General features: G+C 35.6%; 1 protein-coding gene across 1 annotated transcript in view; it reads left to right on the top strand.

Annotated features, from left to right (window-relative positions):
• SMAD4 (SMAD family member 4) overlaps window positions 1–15261 on the top strand; it is a 37195-nt gene extending 21934 nt beyond the window's left edge. Inside the window, exons 8-11 of the mRNA XM_007465566.1 lie at window positions 2053–2236; window positions 3260–3428; window positions 12099–12237; window positions 13734–15261. Coding sequence (XP_007465628.1) covers window positions 2053–2236; window positions 3260–3428; window positions 12099–12237; window positions 13734–13945 — 704 coding nt within the window. The 3' untranslated portion in view covers window positions 13946–15261. The remainder of the gene's footprint in view (window positions 1–2052; window positions 2237–3259; window positions 3429–12098; window positions 12238–13733) is intronic.
• The last annotated feature ends 3476 nt before the right edge of the window (window positions 15262–18737 follow it).

Here is an 18737-nt window from a genome sequence, read left to right as displayed (position 1 = left end):
TCTTGAGGGAAAAAAAACGGAGATGGAAGAATCAGACTCCCTGACTTTGGGCTATACTACAAAGCTGCAGTAATCAAGACAATATGGTACTGGCACAAAAACAGAAACATAGATCAATGGAACAAGATAGAAAGCCCAGAGGTAAACCCACGCACCTATGGTCAACTAATCTATGACAAAGGAGGCAAGGATATATAGTGGGGAAAAGACAGTCTCTTCAATAAGTGGTGCTGGGAAAACTGGACAGCTACATGTCAGAGAATGAAATTAGAACACTCCCTGACACCATACACAAAAATAAACTCAAAATGGATTAGAGACCTAAATGTAAGACTAGACTTACATTTATATAAAACTCTTAGAGGAAAACATAGGAAGAACACTCTTTGCCATACGTTACAGCAAGATCTTTTTTGATCCACCTCCTAGTGTAATGGCAATAAAAACAAAATTAAACAATTGGGACCTAATGTAACACAACTTTTTGCACAGCAAAGGAAACTACAAAGAAGACAAAAGACAGCCCTCAGAATGGGAGAAAATATTTGCAAATGATTCAACGGACAAAGGATTAATCTCCAAAATATATAAACAGCTCATGCAGCTCAATATTAAAAAAAACAACCCAATCCAAAAATGGACAGAAAACCTAAATAGACATTTCTCCAAAGAAGACATACAGATGGCCAAGAAGCACATGAAAAGCTGCTCAACATCACTAATTATTAGAGAAATGCAAATCAAAACTACAGTGAGGTATCACCTCACACCAGTTAGAATGGGCATCATCAGAAAATCTACAAACTAAATGCTGGAGGGGATGTGGAGAAAAGGGAACCCTCTTGCACCGTTGGTGGGAATGTAAATTGATACAGCCACTATGAAGAACAGTATGGAGGTTCCTAAGAAAACAAAATAGAACTACCATATGACCTAGCAATCCCACTACTGGTCATATACCCAGAGAAAACCATAATTCAAAAAGACACATGCACCCCAATGTTCATTGCAGTACTATCTACAATAACCAGGACATGGAAGCAACGTAAATGCCCATTGACAGACGAATGGATAAAGAAGATGTGGTACATATACGATGGAATATTGCTCAGCCATAAAAAGGAACAAATTGGGTCATTTGTAGAAACGTGGATGGATCTAGAGACTCTCATACAGAGTGAAGTAAGTCAGAAAGAGAAAAACAAATATCGTATATTAACGCATATATGTGGAACCTAGAAAAATGGTACAGATGAACCAGTTAGCAGGGCAGAAATTGAGACACAGATGTAGAGAACAGACGTATGGACACTAAGCGGGTAAAGCGGTGGGGGGGAAAGCAGTGTGATGAATTGGGAGATTGGGATTGATGTGTAGACACTGATGTATATGAAATGGTTGACTAATAAGAACTTGCTGTGTAAAAAAAATAATTAAAAAAATTGTAGTAGTTAACATGAATGGACTTCACTAAAAATACAGATGGGACAAATGACCTTTCATCCAAGAGACAATTGAAAAATCCTGCTCATAGAAACTGTGTAGTTGGAGTGTAATTAATCCTGACTCTCGTCTGTGATGTCTGACTTGGTTATGCCCTCTCTCTCATTTAGGGATCTATAAATATATACCATTGATTGTTGTTGTTCAAGAATACTTCTCTGAAATACGTATTAGAATCAGTGTGCTTTAAAAAAAAATGAAAGTTCAGATTACATAGAAAATATCATGTGCAGTTAGATGAAACATCATGGTAAAAAAATTTATGTTTCTGATTATTTCCGGTCTTTAAATTCCCAGGTGATTGGGTACTTTCAGGTAAGAACCAAATTCCAGATTTTAAAGATGACTTTTTTTAAGTTTCAAGAATGTTAGATACTAAGCTGAAAAGTAGAAGACGTGGCAGTGCGTACTTTATAATGCATTATAAATTCTTTTGGGTGCTCTCCCTTTCCTTCACCCTTTAAGAAAAGCTTTGTCATATGGAGTGAAAGTGAAAGCCTTAAATCTTTCTCACATGATTGGCTGTTCTTCCCCATTTATCTCCTATAGCTCCTGAGTATTGGTGTTCCATTGCTTACTTTGAAATGGATGTTCAAGTAGGAGAGACGTTTAAGGTTCCTTCAAGCTGTCCTGTTGTTACTGTTGATGGTTATGTAGACCCTTCTGGAGGAGATCGCTTTTGCTTGGGTCAACTCTCCAATGTCCACAGGACAGAAGCCATTGAGAGAGCAAGGTATTGATTGTATAGTTAGATAGTTAATTTTAAAAATTGAACATAGTACATTGTCTTTTATTCAGAGATATCTTTCAATGTAAATTATGTTTTCGAATATAGATAAAAGAATAAAGATCGTCTTGAAAATTCAGAATTTGTAAGCATTTCATTTTAATTGTAGATGTTTGTTATTTAAAAGATGCAGTCTTTTTTTTTAAAGTTAGTGAGGTTTCTGTGTTTTGAATAGTAACTAGACCTTTTGGAAACCGGTTTGAAAACTAGTTTTTATTTCCTCTGATTGTATGGTATTTCTCCAAATTTACTGAGAGGAAATAACATAAAATGAAGACATGTTGCCACAAGTGTTATTTATAATGGAAGACTGATAATAAAAGGTAAATGGTTAATTAAATTTTAATACACTTTCATTTTTATGCAGTCATTAAAATATAAAAAGTTTACATAATCAAATGTAAATACTTAAGATGAAATATTACAGGAAAACATACACAATTTTAGGTACTGTGTAATCTCAACTCTTTAAGGAAATGTGTGTGTGCATAAGCACATAATCTTGGCTCTATCCCTAGCTGTGTGATTTTGGCAAATTATCTACTCTCTAAGCCAGTGCTGTCTAATAGAATTTTCTGTGATGAAGAAAATGGTTTATATCTGTGCTGTCCAGTATAGTAACTTCTAGCCACATGTAGCTGTTGAGCAGTTAAAATTTGGCTCATGTGATTAACTGAATTTTTAAATTAATTTAATTGAATTGTGAAGGTTAAGTGAGAATTTATATTGAATGTTCCTGACACATAATAAGCATTATGTGAATGTTCATCATTATTACATATGAATAGGATACTAAAAAAAACAAAGAAACATACAGAAATGTTAACAGCGGCTATCTTTTGGTTATGGTGTTATATAATGTCCTTTATTCTTTAAAATTTTTCAGTATTGGGTATGCTGTATAATCTGAACTAAATTTATTTTTAAATACTTACCAAAATGAAATGTGATTCACTTTTTCTTCCTAAGGTTGCACATAGGCAAAGGTGTGCAGTTGGAATGTAAAGGTGAAGGTGATGTTTGGGTCAGGTGCCTTAGTGACCACGCAGTCTTTGTACAGAGCTACTACTTAGACAGAGAAGCTGGGCGTGCACCTGGAGACGCTGTTCATAAGATCTACCCAAGTGCATATATAAAGGTTAGTTGCAATTTTACTCAAATATTTTAGACTTGGAAAGCTCTGTTCGTTGTTTAAAGAATTGAGATGGAGGTGGGAGGAGTGTAAAAATGTCTCTTTAGGTATTAAATAATCAGAAATTATGTTTGTATATAAAACACATTTCCTGGGGACTTTCATTGATATAATTGGTTATTTAGTTTTGTGGATGCATTCATGCCCTATTGTTTTATTAGCAAATTTGTTAAATTTTTTTTTTTTTTTTTGCGGTACGCGGGCCTCTCACGTTGCGGAGCACAGGCTCCGGACGCGCAGGCTCAGCGGCCATGGCTCACGGCCCTAGCCGCTCCGCGGCATGTGGGATCCTCCAGGACCGGGGCACGAACTCGTGTGCTCTGCATCGGCAGGCGGACTCTCAACCACTGCGCCACCAGGGAAGCCCTGTTAAATGTTTTAGGGTAATACACAGGCTCTTGAAAATACTGAGTGAAACCTCCAAATTTCCTTTGATATAAAATATGTAAAACTCAGACTCTGAAATTGCATCTTAGCCAACCTTTAGGATTTTATGGAAGGGAATTCTAAAAGTATAGCTTTTCACATTAAGAACTGAGAAATGAAAAATTCTTCAGTACCACTTTTTTTAAGGTTAGTTATTTTGTGCATTAAATAGTTTTATTTACTGTATTATTTTGCAAATTAAGCCTGAGGTATTTTTCATTAATTATTACATATTCAATCTATTTTAATTTTAATTTATAACATACACTGTTTTTGAAAGCGGAAGATGGTAATTAGATACCCTAAATATATTTCTAATTTCAGATTTTTCACCGTCATCCTCAGCATGTTTAAGATTAGCTATTGTAAGTTAGTGGAATTAACTCTGCCTCATCACTTAGTCCTAGGAAATTGCTTAGCACACAAATAGAATTATCTTTATTTGTGTTTTCTAATTTTTCCACAAGGAATTTTGCTTATTTGTGCTTTGTTACTATTTTTAAGTGGTGCTGTGTTTCCTCGTATGCTTTGTAGTCTGTTTAATATTTGTTGGCAAGTTTGTCTCAAGAGATTTTATTTTTTATTTTTTCCTTCCTGTCATTGCTTCTACCTGTAGGGCAGTTTTGCCTTAGTCTGGCACCCTGGGATCCACATCTCAGGACCAATTCTTATATTTAGAAGGTAGAGGGAATTTTTGTCCCTTGAGGAAATTGAGTTCCAATCCTCAGGTATGCTCAGGGCCTAACTTCCTGTTGCATAGATTTCTCTGATGCTTACCTATGCCATGGACAAGAATTTTATTCCTAGTTGCATTTCTGAATTAACTGTCAAACTGTTTTACCAGCACTTGATTTATGGGCAGGTGCCCAGTTGTAGCCCTCGGAGAGCCTGTTTTCTCGTTCCATATCACTCTGAGAAGTCAAATTCCTGTCCTCTACACCTGTTTGGTGCTGGTACCCCAAGTACCTTCTGTCTTTCGTCCTTGCTCTCCACTGTGGATTTTGTTTATCCATCATAAGTTAATGGACATGAGTTGTGTCTACTTTTTGGCTATTATGAATAATGCTGCTGTGAATAGTCATGTATAAGTTTTTAGGTAGATGTATTTTTTCATTTTCTTGGATATATGCCTAGGAGTGGAGTTGCTGGATCATAAGATAACTCTATGTCTGACTTTTTGAGGGACTGCCAGACTGTTCTCCAGAATGGTAGTGCTGTTTTACATTTCCACCAGCAATGTATATGGAGGGTTTCTGTTTCTCTATATTCTCACCAACACTTGTTATTATCTGCCTTTTTTAATTTTAACCATCCTAGTGGATATGAAGTGGTATCTGCCTCATTGTGGTTTTGATTTGCATTTCCTTAATGGCTAATAATGTTGAACTTCTTTTTGTGTGTTTATTGGCCATTTGTGTATCTTCTTTGGAGAAATGTCTGTTCAGATCTTTTCCCATTTTTTAATTGGGTTTTTTAGTCTTTTTATTATTGTTGTAAGTGTTCTTTATATATTCTGGGTATCAGTCCTTTATCAGATACGTGACTTGCAAATATTTTCTTCCATTCTTTGGCTCGTCTTTCACTTTTTGCATGATAATGATTTGCAGCACAAAAGTTTTAAAATTTAGTATACTCTGTCTATTCTTTGGTTGCTTGTGCTTTTGGTGTCATATCTAAGAAACCATTGCCTAAGGCAAGGTCATGAAGTTTATGCCTATGTTTTCTTCTAAGTGTTTTATACTTTTAGATCTTACATTTAGGTCTGTGATCCATTTTGAGTGAATTTTTGTATGGTGTATTAAGTCTTTGTGTAGATTTATTATTTCTTTCCTGCATGGGTATGTCCAGTAGATTCAGCACCATTTATTGAAAAAACAGTCGTTGCTGCATTGTACTACATCTTAGGGAAAGGATCCCACTTTGTTCTTTTGTTTGAGAACCAGTTATTCCAGCAAACCATTTGTTCAAAAGACTGTTCTTTCCCTTATTGAATTATCTTGACACCCTGTTGAAAACTCAATTGACCTTAAGTGATAAAGGTTTTTTTTCTGGGCCATCAGTTCTATTTCGTTGCTGTATATGTCTATCCTTGTGACAGTACTACCCTTTCTTGATTGCTATAGCTTTGTAGGAAGTTTTGAAATTGGGGAGTGTGAGCTCTCCAACTTTGTAATTTTTCAGGATTATTTTGGCTATTGCCAGCGCCTTGGATTTCCACATGAATTTTATGATTGGCTTGGAAGATATCTATTTTTAATAGTTTTTCTAGCCTTTGTATATGTTTGGAGCAGAGAGAGAAGGTGATTATGCATAACTATGCATCCATCTTGACTACAAGTCTCTGGATTACTTGTGCAATTAGAAGTGAATGGGCAGAGGACTACAATGTTGAATATATACTTTGTGCCAGACAGTAGTTATGAACTTAACGGATATGAGGGAGTATTTAAAACATTTAAGCTTAAAAAATGTGGAATCTTATATAATTAATTTCTAGGATTGTCAAATAATGTAGTATCTCTATTTTGGTACAAATTGGTCCTTGAAAAGCCACCCAGGTATGAGACATGTCATCACTTGATAAACCACTGTCATGGATAGATTTTTATAGCAATCTCAGACTTTTGCCTTGAACAATAAATAACCCTCTTGTGATACATTTTAATGGAGTAAAAAAATCCCATTTTTGTTGTATTAACTAAGATTTAAAAATAGTTATTTCTGTTTACTAAGTATATTATTCTTCAGAAGAGTCTTCTTATTAGCCAGAAAGAGATGCAAGTTTATCCTAAATCTAACCATTGGCCTTTTCTTCATTTACTAATTTTTTGGGCCGCAGTAACTAAAGTTTAGGTTGTCAGGTAGATTTTCACCAGAGATCATGTTACTGGGGTGAATTGCATACAGATACATGAACCCTTGGAAGGAGTGCCCTTACATTGGGGAGTCCACATGGGGGAATCCATCCCTACCCCCAATACACATACATACACACAAACACATTTTTTTCTTTTTAGTTAAAATGAGGAAAACATAGGTTTGAAGAACCATTCTTTCATTTTATAAACCAAGAAGCTAGGACTAAATTGTATTTTGTTTTCTCCTAAGATGTTGATTTTTTTTTTTCCTGCTTCTCTCATGATATAGCAGTCACCTTATATTTATGAAAATCTGATGTAACAAAATAGCATTTTACAAGCTTTAAATGGAGCAAATGTTTGAGTTCTCTTTAAGTGGCATTGCTCTTTTGCTTTCAAAAGTAAGATCTGTTTTGTTTGTGTCGCTTAAGCAGTAGACACTCAGGTTTTTTAAGAGCTTTATTGAGATACTGAGATAATTCACATACCATATAATTCACCCATTAAAACAGTACAATTGAGTGATTTTTAGTATATTCAGAGTTGTGCAACCATCACCACAATCAATTTTAGAACATTATCTTCACCCCAGAAAGAAACCTTGTACTCTTTAGCTATTACCTCCCAACAACCCATATCCCCCAGCTCTAGACAACCACTAATCTACTTTTTCTCTCTAGATTTGCCTACTCTGAACAATTTTTATAAATGGAATCATATAATGTGGTCTTTTGTGACTTCTTTCACTAAGCATAATGTTTTCAAGCTTCATCCATTTAGCATATATCTGTACTTCATTCCTTTTAGGGCTGAATAATATTTCATATACCACATTTTGTTTATCCATTCATCAGTTGATGGACATATGACTTTCTACTTTTTGGCTATATTATGAATAATACCGCTATGAACATTCATGTACAGATTTTTGTGCGAACATATGTCTTCATTTCTCTTGCATATACCAAGGAGTGGAATTGCTGGATCATAAAGTAACTCTGTAACTTTTTAAGGGACTGCCAAACTGTTTTCCAAAGTGGCTGTAGCATTTTATATTTATAGCAGCAGTGTATGAAGTTTCTGATTTCTCTACAGTTTCACGAATACTTGTTGTTATCTGTCTTTTTGATTTTAGCCATCCTAGAGGGTGTGAAGTGATATCTCATTGTGGTGGTTTTTGATATGCATTTCTCTTATGATGATGAGTCAGGTTTGTTTTTGAACACATATATGTTAGGGGCAGGGGGCAGGCTGTGTTTCTAAACCACAGCTGGACTAGGTTGAAGGTTATTATGATCCCACTTAAATTTATTCCCAGTTACTATATGTCATGATTCTTACCTCCAGGTCAGATTACTTAGCAAGTCCTTAAAGCAGTCTTATATTCAGATGCCCAGTATACCACTAACACAATTATCTGTTTCTCTTTCTGGATTACTATTTCTTGGTGTTGATTTAAACAGAGTACTGTAATTGAGCCTTATAAAGAAGAATGCCAAAATTTGACTCCTGGTTGAAAGAGAATATCCTGAAGATGTTGACAGTGATCTTTATAAGACACTCACCTTTGTTAAATAATGTTTGTAATAAACTTATATGAGAGTAACCACAGGAAACGTGTTTAAATAAATGAAATCAGAGGTAAATTGTTGATTAGCCCAGGGGTGGTGAGGAAATATGTTTTGGATCTGAGCCAAAAAGAATATTTAAAACCTTTGGTTACTTTGAATTGTTTTTATCAACAACTCAGTCAAATTTTGAAAGGAAGATGGTTGCATTTCAATGAAAGCCTTAATTTTACTATCCAGTATAACAGATGAAACCTATTATGGTATAGACAGAGTATACAGTGGGGAGGCAGCCTGAGTTTTAGTTAGCAGTATAGCCAATAATTATGTCTTTTGGTGTGGGTGCTGTAATTACATAAATAACCCATGTGGAAAGAAGGTTTGCTGAGGTGCTTAATGAATCATTTTTACTACATCTGCAGATAAAAGTTTTAAAATTTCATCTCTGTGGTTAATATGTGCTCCTGGTGTTAGCATAGATTTAGATTAAGACAATCGTAATTATGATTGTTTATAACATATTGTAAAGAACCTATGTGTGAATATCTCTTGGTTATTTTTAATAACTCATGGTGGAGGTGGGGATATGTTGAGAACATATTTGAACCCTGGGAATTTATAAGTAAGCTGTATTCCCTCCTCCCGGGCCATACTAGGTTAATGATGGTTAAAAAAATTTTTTTTTAAGTGGTTGTAAAGACCTAAACGTAAAAAATAAACCTCTTAGAGGATAACATAGGAGATGACCTTGGGTATGGCAATGACTTTTTAGATACAACATCAAAGGCAGGATCCGTGAAAGAAACAGTTGATAGGCTGGACTTCATTAAAATTAAAAATGTCTGCTCTACGAAGGACAGTGTCAAGAGAATGAGATGATTAGCCACAGACTGGGAGAATATATTTGCAAAAGACACATCTGATAAAGGACTATATCGAAAATATAGAAAATAGGACTATATCGAAAATATAGAAAACACTTAAAACTCAACAGTAAGAAAGCAACCTGATTAAAAAATGGGCAAAAGACCTGAATGGATGCTTCAGTGAAGAGGATACATTGATAGCATGTAAGCATATGAATAGATGTTCAAGTTCATATGTCATTAGGGAATTGTGAATTAAAACAACAGTGAGATACCACTACATACTAGTAGAATGGCTAAAATCCAAAACACTGACAAAACCAAATGCCGGCCAGGATGTGGAGCAACAGGAGCTCTCATTCATTACTGGTGGAAATGCAAAATGGTACAGCTACTTTGGAAGACAGTTTGGTAGTTTCCTACATAGCTAAATGTATTCTAACCATATGATCCATCAGTCACACTCCTTAATATCTACCCAAATGATTTGAAAACGTATGTCCACACGAAAACCTACACACGGATGTTTACAGCAGCTTTATTCACAGCTGCCAAAAACTTAGAAACAACCAACAACATGTCCTTCAGTAGGTGAATGGGTAAATAAACTGTGGTACATCCACAGAGTGGAATGTTATTCAGCACTAAAAAGAAATGAGCTATTAAGTCATGAAAAGACATGGAGGAACCTAAAATGCATATTACTAAGTGAAAGAAGCCAATCTGAAAAGGCTACATACATGTTGTATGACTCCAACTCTGTAACATTCTGGAAAAGGTAAAACTATGGAGACGTAAGAAGATGAGTGGTTTCCAGGGATAGAGAGGAGGAAAGAACTCATAGGCAGTGCGCAGAGGATTTTTAGGGCAGTGAAAATACTCTGTATGGCACTACAACGTTGGATATGTGTCGTTATACATTTGTCTAAACCCATAGAATTATAAAACCAAGAGTGAACCCTAATGTAGCCTGTGATTTGGGGTGATAACGGTGTGTCAGGGTAGGTTCATTGATGTAGCAGGGGCACCACTGTGGTGCGGGGCATTGACGGTGGGGGAGGTTGTACTTGAGTAGGGAGGCAGAGCTCACTTTACTTTTTACCCAGTTTTATCGTGAGCCTAAAACTGCTCTAAAAAATAAGGTTTGTTAGTTGCTTTCTTTAAAAAAAAAGCGGTTGTAGAGCTATTTGGTGTTTCAAATATTTGAGTCCCACTTTGTACTGTGCTAGGTGATGCCTTCTAAGAGGTCAGAGAGCCCAGTGGAAAATTTCAGAATCTAATGGACTCTTGGGAATCTTGAAAAAACAGTGGTTTTTGTTCTGGGCCTTGCGGGATTTCTGATTTCCAGACCTGACTTTGTCATGTTTTCTGTTCTGAAGCCTTTTAGGACTGATAGTTTGGTCAGGTAATAAATACAACTATTTGTGACAAATTTCTATCTCTTCAGAGAATGGGATAGTCTTAAGTTTTGTCCGTCATTGATGCTGGAAGATTGGCATTGAGTAGAGAAATAAGTAAATAGGAATGTGCTTTGCTATTTGGAGAGGGTTCTCTTGTTTATTGTTGTTATATGCTCTTATGTTTCATGTAAATACCATGGCTAAAGACAGAATTTTTCAGGCATCTGAAAACTAATGGTTTGGGTTCCAAACCTGTTATCTGATAAAGTACTATGTTATGCATTCTTCAATTTCTTTTGTTGTCAAGGATAATTATGCTTGCTTATATTTGGGTTTTGTGCATACTAGAAGGATTGTTTTTAATGTAATTTACTCTTGACAAAGGAATATAGTCACATGGTTCAGAAATTAAAATGATATAAAAAAAGTGCATTGAGCAGTCTTGCTTCTACTCTGTCCTTGTTTTCCTTTCTTGCAACTTCTAAGATGATCACTCTGCTTGTGTAATCTTCCAGTGCTTTAAAAAATGCCAGCCCTTGGCATGGCTGATAAAGAACATTGAAATTACTTATTAATTACTTATTACTTATTAACTCCTTAACTTATCCTGAAAGGTGAGTGGCTACATGGGAGGCCAAAACTAAAATAAAATATAATAAGTAACATTTATTGACAGCTTACTGTATACTATGCCAAGTTTATAACAACCTTATAAAAAAAGCATGTACGCTTAGCATTCCCATTTTATAGATAAGAAAATTGAGGCCTCAGAGAGGTTAAGAAATTTAACCCATGTAGGTAGCAGGTATCAGTGATAGGATTCAAAGCTAAGCATTATTTTTTTAATCACGAGCATACAGAAAGTAATGAGAAACTAGTTAATGAAATCCCATGTATCTATCACTGAGATTCAGTAGTTAAGATTTTACATTTACTTGATCTCTTCTTTTTCCTCTGTTTCTAAAGTATTTTAAAACAAGTCCTAAATATCATGTTATTTTGCTTCTATAGATTAAAGTGTGCATCTCTGAGAAATGTAGTTGTTTTCTTATATAGTGACAGTGCCTTTTATTCACTCCTCCAAATAGTTAGAATGATAAAGAAAAGAAGTTGGCCATATGATCTAGGCCATCGATTCAGCCTAAAGAAAACTCTCAGCAATTTGGTTATGAAAGGGAGGGATGATTTCTTAACTGTTCATTTTACACAGTGGTGTGGTTTTTCACAAGGACAGTAATGGCTGCCCCACACTGAACTCTAGATAAAGGATACAGAGAGCTGTGGCAGCCAAAGCTGTCCTCATAGTGAAATGTGCCTCTTGGTGAGCTTCAAGCCACCTTTCCTAAGAACTACATATACATAAAAAATTAAAATTTTGAATTCTTTAATTCTGAGAGCTAAATCAAGCTATGAGTTTTAAATAAATTGTGCATTGGTTTTTGATGTATGGAATATTTTCTGCTGGACTCATGGCATGAGACTTATACTTTTTTTAAAGGTCTTTGATTTGCGTCAGTGTCATCGTCAGATGCAACAACAGGCAGCTACTGCACAAGCTGCAGCAGCTGCCCAGGCAGCAGCCGTGGCAGGAAACATCCCTGGCCCCGGATCAGTAGGTGGAATAGCCCCAGCTATCAGTAAGTATACTTTTGATTTTTTTTTTTTAAAGTGCAATAGTTGGCGTTTTATCTCGATTGACTCAGTTGATTAGTTACTTTAAGCAATAATAGAAATTAAAGTTGTTTTTACTGGGATAACATTTTTGAATTTGTAAACCAAAAAAAGAGAACTGTTCTTCTGTAATAGTTGCCCTTTGTCTAGGACCCTGTGTTCATTCTTTTTGTATCAAAAAAGGGAGTATGGGATAAAGGAGAAAGGGGGTTATTATATTATATTGATCAGTCTCCCCTTTTTTTTGCTGATGCTTTTAATTCTTGCCTCACCAGCCAGGGTGGGTTGAGATCACCGACATGCTTTGCTTTATTCTAGAAGGAAAACATATTTCAGTTTCAGAGTTAGGCACCTCTCCAGTTTTTTCTTAAGTATGCTAAGCATGGAGAGAAAACTAAGTGAGGGTGGTATTTTGGTAACTCGTAGACTTTTTTTTAATTTTAGGGTAAAATTGAACTGTGTGCCAGGTTTCACACTGATGGGGAATTTTTTACTGCAGAGTTAAACTCCTGACTATAGACTTTTATGATGGAAACACGTGGCACCCATCTTCCACGTCTGAAGGCATAACTAGTGATTCATTCAACCCCTGTTCTTAACCTCTTCAGTGTGGTAAGCAAATCACACTGGCTAAGAAAACTGCAGTGGCCCTGCAGGTTTCTCTACAGTACATAACAAATTCCTCCCATTAGTTTCATTGTAATATTGATGAATGCAGATTGACTATATGACTGTATGTTCTGACTGGAAAATTAGATGCAGTCTCCGTTGTGACTTATGTTCAGGAGTTTACAATTTAGAGGTAGATAAGGCATACTCATTTAGAAAATTTTATTTTTTAAAAGATTTGGGCATCTAAACCATTAATTTGCTAGTTTTGATGTTATAAATTATAAACATGCTTTTACTAAAGAATCCAGAACTATTATTAAATTTTTCATTCTCATCTACTGCCCCCTGTTGAGTAATTACATATTATCTCTGTTACATTGTGAAACTGAGAGACAGACTTCATCTGGGTCATCCAAGAAGTCTTAGTGGAACCAGGACTGTTAACTGTCTCATTATTAGTCATGTCTTACTCTGAACTAGACTGTTTAGACAGACAGTAAGGTTCTTAGAACCAACCTGTAGACATGCACTACCTCTTAAAAACAAGTTGTTTTTTATTCCTTCACCTCCACTTCTAAAGAGAAAAACAGGTGGGGTGTTGGTGGATTGTGGTAATTCATAATTGATGGTAGCTAGAAGACCCATGTGGAATGTAGATGGTCTTTACCAAAAGTTTTCAGTCCCTGCTGATAAAGTGTAGATCTACACTTACTTTTTGTCACCTTGACAGAGAAGTTATATGCTGGGGAGAATGAAGTAAAGAAAGCTAATCACCTTATTAATGTAAGATTTAGGGAGGATGGGAAGAGATCAGCTGTCCCTCTGACCTCATCTAAATCTTTTCTGTTAGGTTTGTCAGCTGCTGCTGGAATCGGTGTTGATGACCTTCGTCGTTTATGCATACTCAGGATGAGTTTTGTGAAAGGCTGGGGGCCTGATTACCCAAGACAGAGCATCAAGGAAACACCTTGCTGGATTGAGATTCACTTACACCGGGCCCTCCAGCTCCTAGATGAAGTACTTCACACCATGCCTATTGCCGACCCACAGCCTTTAGACTGAGGTCTTTTAACTTAATGTTGGGGCCCTTAACATTATCAGGATGGTGGACTATAAAATGCAGTCCTGTTTGTAATCTGAAGATATATTTCACTTTTGTTCTGCTTTATCTTTTCATAAGGGGTTGAAAAATGTGTTTGCTGCCTTGCTCCTAGCAGACAGAAACTGGATTAAAACAATTTTTGTTTTCCTATTTAGAACTTTTCAGGCATGGCTCAGAGCTTGAAGATCAGGAAAAACACATTCTTATTAAATCTTCACCAGTTATGTATGAAGGAATCATTCCAATGCTGGAAAATTTAGCCCTTTAAAATGTTTTAGAGCCTTTTATATGCAGAACATTGATATGTGTGTTATTCTACAGAATAAATTCAATATTGCTGATTTTAAAGGCAGAGAAGTTCTCAAAGTTAATTCACCTATGTTATCTTGTGTGTGAGTTGTTATTGTTGAACATACTTTACTCCAAAATATTGTGCCATGTGGGTGAGTTAATTTTACCAGGAGCAACTTTACTCTGTGTTTAAAAAAGAAGATAGTAATGTATTATAACCTTTTATGCAAATGTTCTTTTCAAGTTAAGCTAGTGAAGATGATTTCAATTCAGATTGTCTTGCGACTTCAGTTTTTCTTTTGCCAAGGCAAAACACTAATCTCTGTATATTGAGAATTCCTTAAAATTACCAAAGGAATATCATTGAAAATTACATTTGTTATCTTTGTTGGATAACTATTTATCATGAAATCTACTTTAGCCCTGTTAAACAGTAGATGTATTCTATATTTCTAGGCACAGGGTTGGTTACTAAGAAGCCTAGAGGAGGAATTTCTTTCCTTCACTAACATAGGGAAAGGTTTTGTATTTTTAAAAACACTAAAAGCAATGTCACTCCATCTAATATCTTAACCGTGTTGCAAAGGTGGCAGTGCTTAAACTAAATAATGAATATTTTGGGAATTGCTAAATTCTGTGTTAAATACAGTGCAGAATAAGGGAAACATTACCGTTCATAATAGGTAGTTTGGATATTTTTGTACTTGATTTGATGTGTGACTTTTTTTTCGTATACTGTTTAAATCATGTATGTTATGACATTGTTTAAAATTCAGTTTTTGTATCTTGGGGCAAGACTGCAAACTTTTTTATACCTTTTGGTTATTCTAAGCCCTTTGCCATCAATGATCATATCAATTGGCAGTGACTTTGTATAGAGAATTTAAGTAGAAAAGTTGCAAATGTATTGACTGTACCACAGATACAATATGTATGCTTTTTACTTAGCTAGTAGCATAAATAAAACTGAATCTCAACATGCAAAGTTGAATTCTAGGTTTGATTTTTAAGTTTTTTTTCTTTTGCACTTTTGAGTCCAACCTTAGTGGCGAGACACCTTCTACTAAATGACAGGCAAACAGCCAGTACTATTGGGCAGCTTTGTTTTTTTTCTCCCACTCTACCAGGACTTCCCTATGGACATTATGTATCAAGTGTAGGGTTGGTTATTTTTTTTAACTTTTATTTTACTGTAGCAAAACTAGGCCTGATTGTCTATAAGATAAGTAGGTTGTCTACAGGATAAATAGTGTGAAATAAATCAAGGATTATCTTTCAGATGTTTTTGCTTTCTTCATGGAGGGCCTTTCTAAGTGTAATAAGATTATTTCAGGTGTGTTACAAGTTTGAGACATGAGAAACACATAATGCATGATAGTCATCCTTATATCAACTTAAATCAACAAATCTTCTACTTCTTTGCTTAGGTCTTCTTAGACCATCCTAGAAACCACTGAGTTTGCTTATTGCTGTGATTTAAACATATCTTGATCCAAGCTACTTGTATTTTGTTTTTTAAAATAACATTTCTACCAACTCATTTATACTCTTGAGTACTTACAGATACTTCTGTTAAAGACCTAATCTTAATCTGTAAAGTTTGGTGATTTTACGTTTTATTGGCAGATTTTTTAAAAGGTATCTTCATTCTCTAGAAATTTTTTACTTAGGTCTGTTTTATTGTGAATGAAGAATAGGAGCAAGAGGAGAGAGTTTTAGAATAACAGATTTTAAAAATCGAGGATATTAGATTAGAACCATAAGCATGCTATGATGTAATCCATTGCCTCCTATTCTACTTTAAAGAAGGTTTACATGTTTAATCATGTAGAGAAAGTATTGTGGAAAATATTTGCTAAGTAGTCTGTCTTTCAGGCCAAGCCACCCACTTTGGTTTCCTTTTGCAAAGAGCCATAAAAATACGACAAGTACATAGAAGTACTTCTAGTTATTAATTGCTTTATACTTGTGCCTAGGTTCAGTCACATGCTTTTGAGAAAACATCTAGTATATTATAATCAGTTATTTCTGAGGGCTTAGTTGTTGAACAGTATTTACGTTTCTTAGAGGTAGTCATCTTTGATGAGTAAGACTAAAAGAATCACAGTGTTTAAGATTTTATGGCTATTTTAAGAGTAGAATAGTGTCCACAGTTCTTGGAATCTGATTGCTCTGAGTATATGGTTCTGGGTGGGTTTTCTCTAGCTAGTTCATATCTCAGAGACTCTCAGAATATTGAATTTCAGTGGAAGCTGAGAGAGAGATGAACCAGGTTTGTACCTTTATAATCAATCCAGTATGAGGCCCATTCCACTTTTGTCTAGTGCCTTTCAGTGCATTATCAAAGGGAAATCCTTAAATCCAAAATGGTGTTGCCTTTATTTTCCAGGGAGTAGATTCTTTTGTGGGATATAGTCTGTCATTTTTTATAGTATACTACCCCTGGTATACAAAGATAATGATAATAAATCACTGCCATATAACCTTGTTTTTCTAGAAGCATGGCTCGTTTGTATTGACCTAATAGGCAAATAGGTTGCCTGTCCCATTCCTCCTGTAAACATGGTAGGTTTACAGGTTGAGTGACCTGGCTTAGGGATAACCATACTCAGAATACCCAAATAAAATGAACACATATGAGCTGTGTTGTATTTCAAAGTTAAAAATCCACTTTCGTGTGGAAGGGTGTAGTGTAGAGAGGGGGTATTTGTAATAGAACATTGAAGGCAAAATAAAATGTCCTGTCTTCCAGATGATAAATATCTTATTTCAAAAGTTTATTGCAGTTGTCTTTTTGACCATGCCCATCTGAAGAAGGGAGATTTTACATGTTCCATGGTGCTCCTTAAGTGTATGTGGAGGTTAAAGAATATATGGTGAAGTATTTCAATTCCTGGTTTGGTGGTAACTAGTTAGTAGTTACTATAGCTATTATGCAAAATCAGATTAGTTCAGAACCTCTTTGAGAGACTTTTGGAAGAAGAAGTTTTATTCTCAGTAAGGCAGAATAATCCTTTTTGTTGATAGTTTCTATAGGTTGCTCCCTCCATCACTGAGTCATTTTACTGGCATTTAATAATAGCAGATTGGGAAAATGGTGAATTTTAGGTTACTGGGGTAAATGAGTATATGAAAGCAATTACCTGTATGTAAAGTCAGTTAACAACTCTTTTGTGGATGGGGTTTGGCTAAGACTAGCAGATGGAAGAAATGCTTTTTTTTTTCCTTCCTAAAGGCAGAACCCATTGTTGCGGATAGCTATCTGAAAATAAATCACCTAAGTCCTCCTTTGCAAGATTATTGAAGATGGGGTATGAGAATCTTGTGTGCAACCTTTCTATTTTTTCCTCACAACTAGATAATTTCTTTTCTCCTAAGATATATCAGGAAGGATGTAAAAAGTTAGTGGCCTTATTCATAGCATCCTCAGGCCCAGCCTTGTCTGTAAGCACTTGTCCCAGTGTTGCTAGGTTGTTTATCTCATTTATCTGGTATCACTGTGGAATGGAATTTTCTGCATAATCCAAACTTGCCTTATTTAAGCAGTAAAACTTTTTTTACTTTGGCCATTTTGGGGGGTGGAGTTATTTGATATGTATATTAGAGAACGTACTAGATACAGTGTTTCTTTTGTGCCTCTTGTCTTGTAGACTTTAGAGGCTGCTAAGACATGCGGGACTGTTTTACCTGCACTAAATGGTCGCAGACTCTTATGGTTTGGAATGTTTGGTTTTGTTATACTCCCCCCGCCCCTTTAATGACAGCAACGACTTCCTGTGTGTTACTAGTATACCTCCCCTTAGTTCCTTCTTCCCTTTCTGATTCATTTTCCCGACTGGGCAAGGAAGCCAGATAACCATACTTATTAGAACTTTCTTTAAAACACCAGGGCAAACTGGGACAGGACCCAAGGAAGTTTCCTGTAAAGTATTGAAAAGAACTTCACTGCTTTGGCATTTGATATCAGTTTGACTGCTTAGTGTGCTTCCTGATTCTTGCTGTTTCAGGTAGTTCAGATAGAGAGAAATGAGTCATATTCATAATTTTCCCCTTTGAAAGGTTTTGTTGCTTCCACTTGAATGCTGCTCAAACAAAAATTGGGGTTACAAGGGTTGGTTACTAAGTTAGCATCAATAGCCAGAGGCAATACCATTACCTAGAGGACACCAGCAAAGGAAAAAAAGAACAGCAAAAAAAACAAAAACCTTGGAAAATGAGGGGGTCATTTTTGTTTTGTTTTGGTGTCCCCTTTTTGAGTCCTATCTTCTGGCCTTCCTCCTCTATAGATATTTTTGACCTTTAGGTGCCTTTATGAGAATTGAGGGTCTGATATCCTGCCCCAGGGAGTAGCTAAAGTGATTGCTGATGTTTTCAGGGATTTTAACATCAGACTTGAACAGAGTGAATGAACCTTTTTTTCTTTTCCTTTCATCATCATCTTTTTTTTTTTTTTTTTTTTTT

The sequence above is a fragment of the Lipotes vexillifer genome, unplaced genomic scaffold, assembly GCF_000442215.2.
Source record: "Lipotes vexillifer unplaced genomic scaffold, Lipotes_vexillifer_v1.1 scaffold36, whole genome shotgun sequence".
Lineage (NCBI taxonomy): Eukaryota > Metazoa > Chordata > Mammalia > Artiodactyla > Lipotidae > Lipotes > Lipotes vexillifer.
This window is presented reverse-complemented; position numbering and strand designations above follow the sequence as displayed.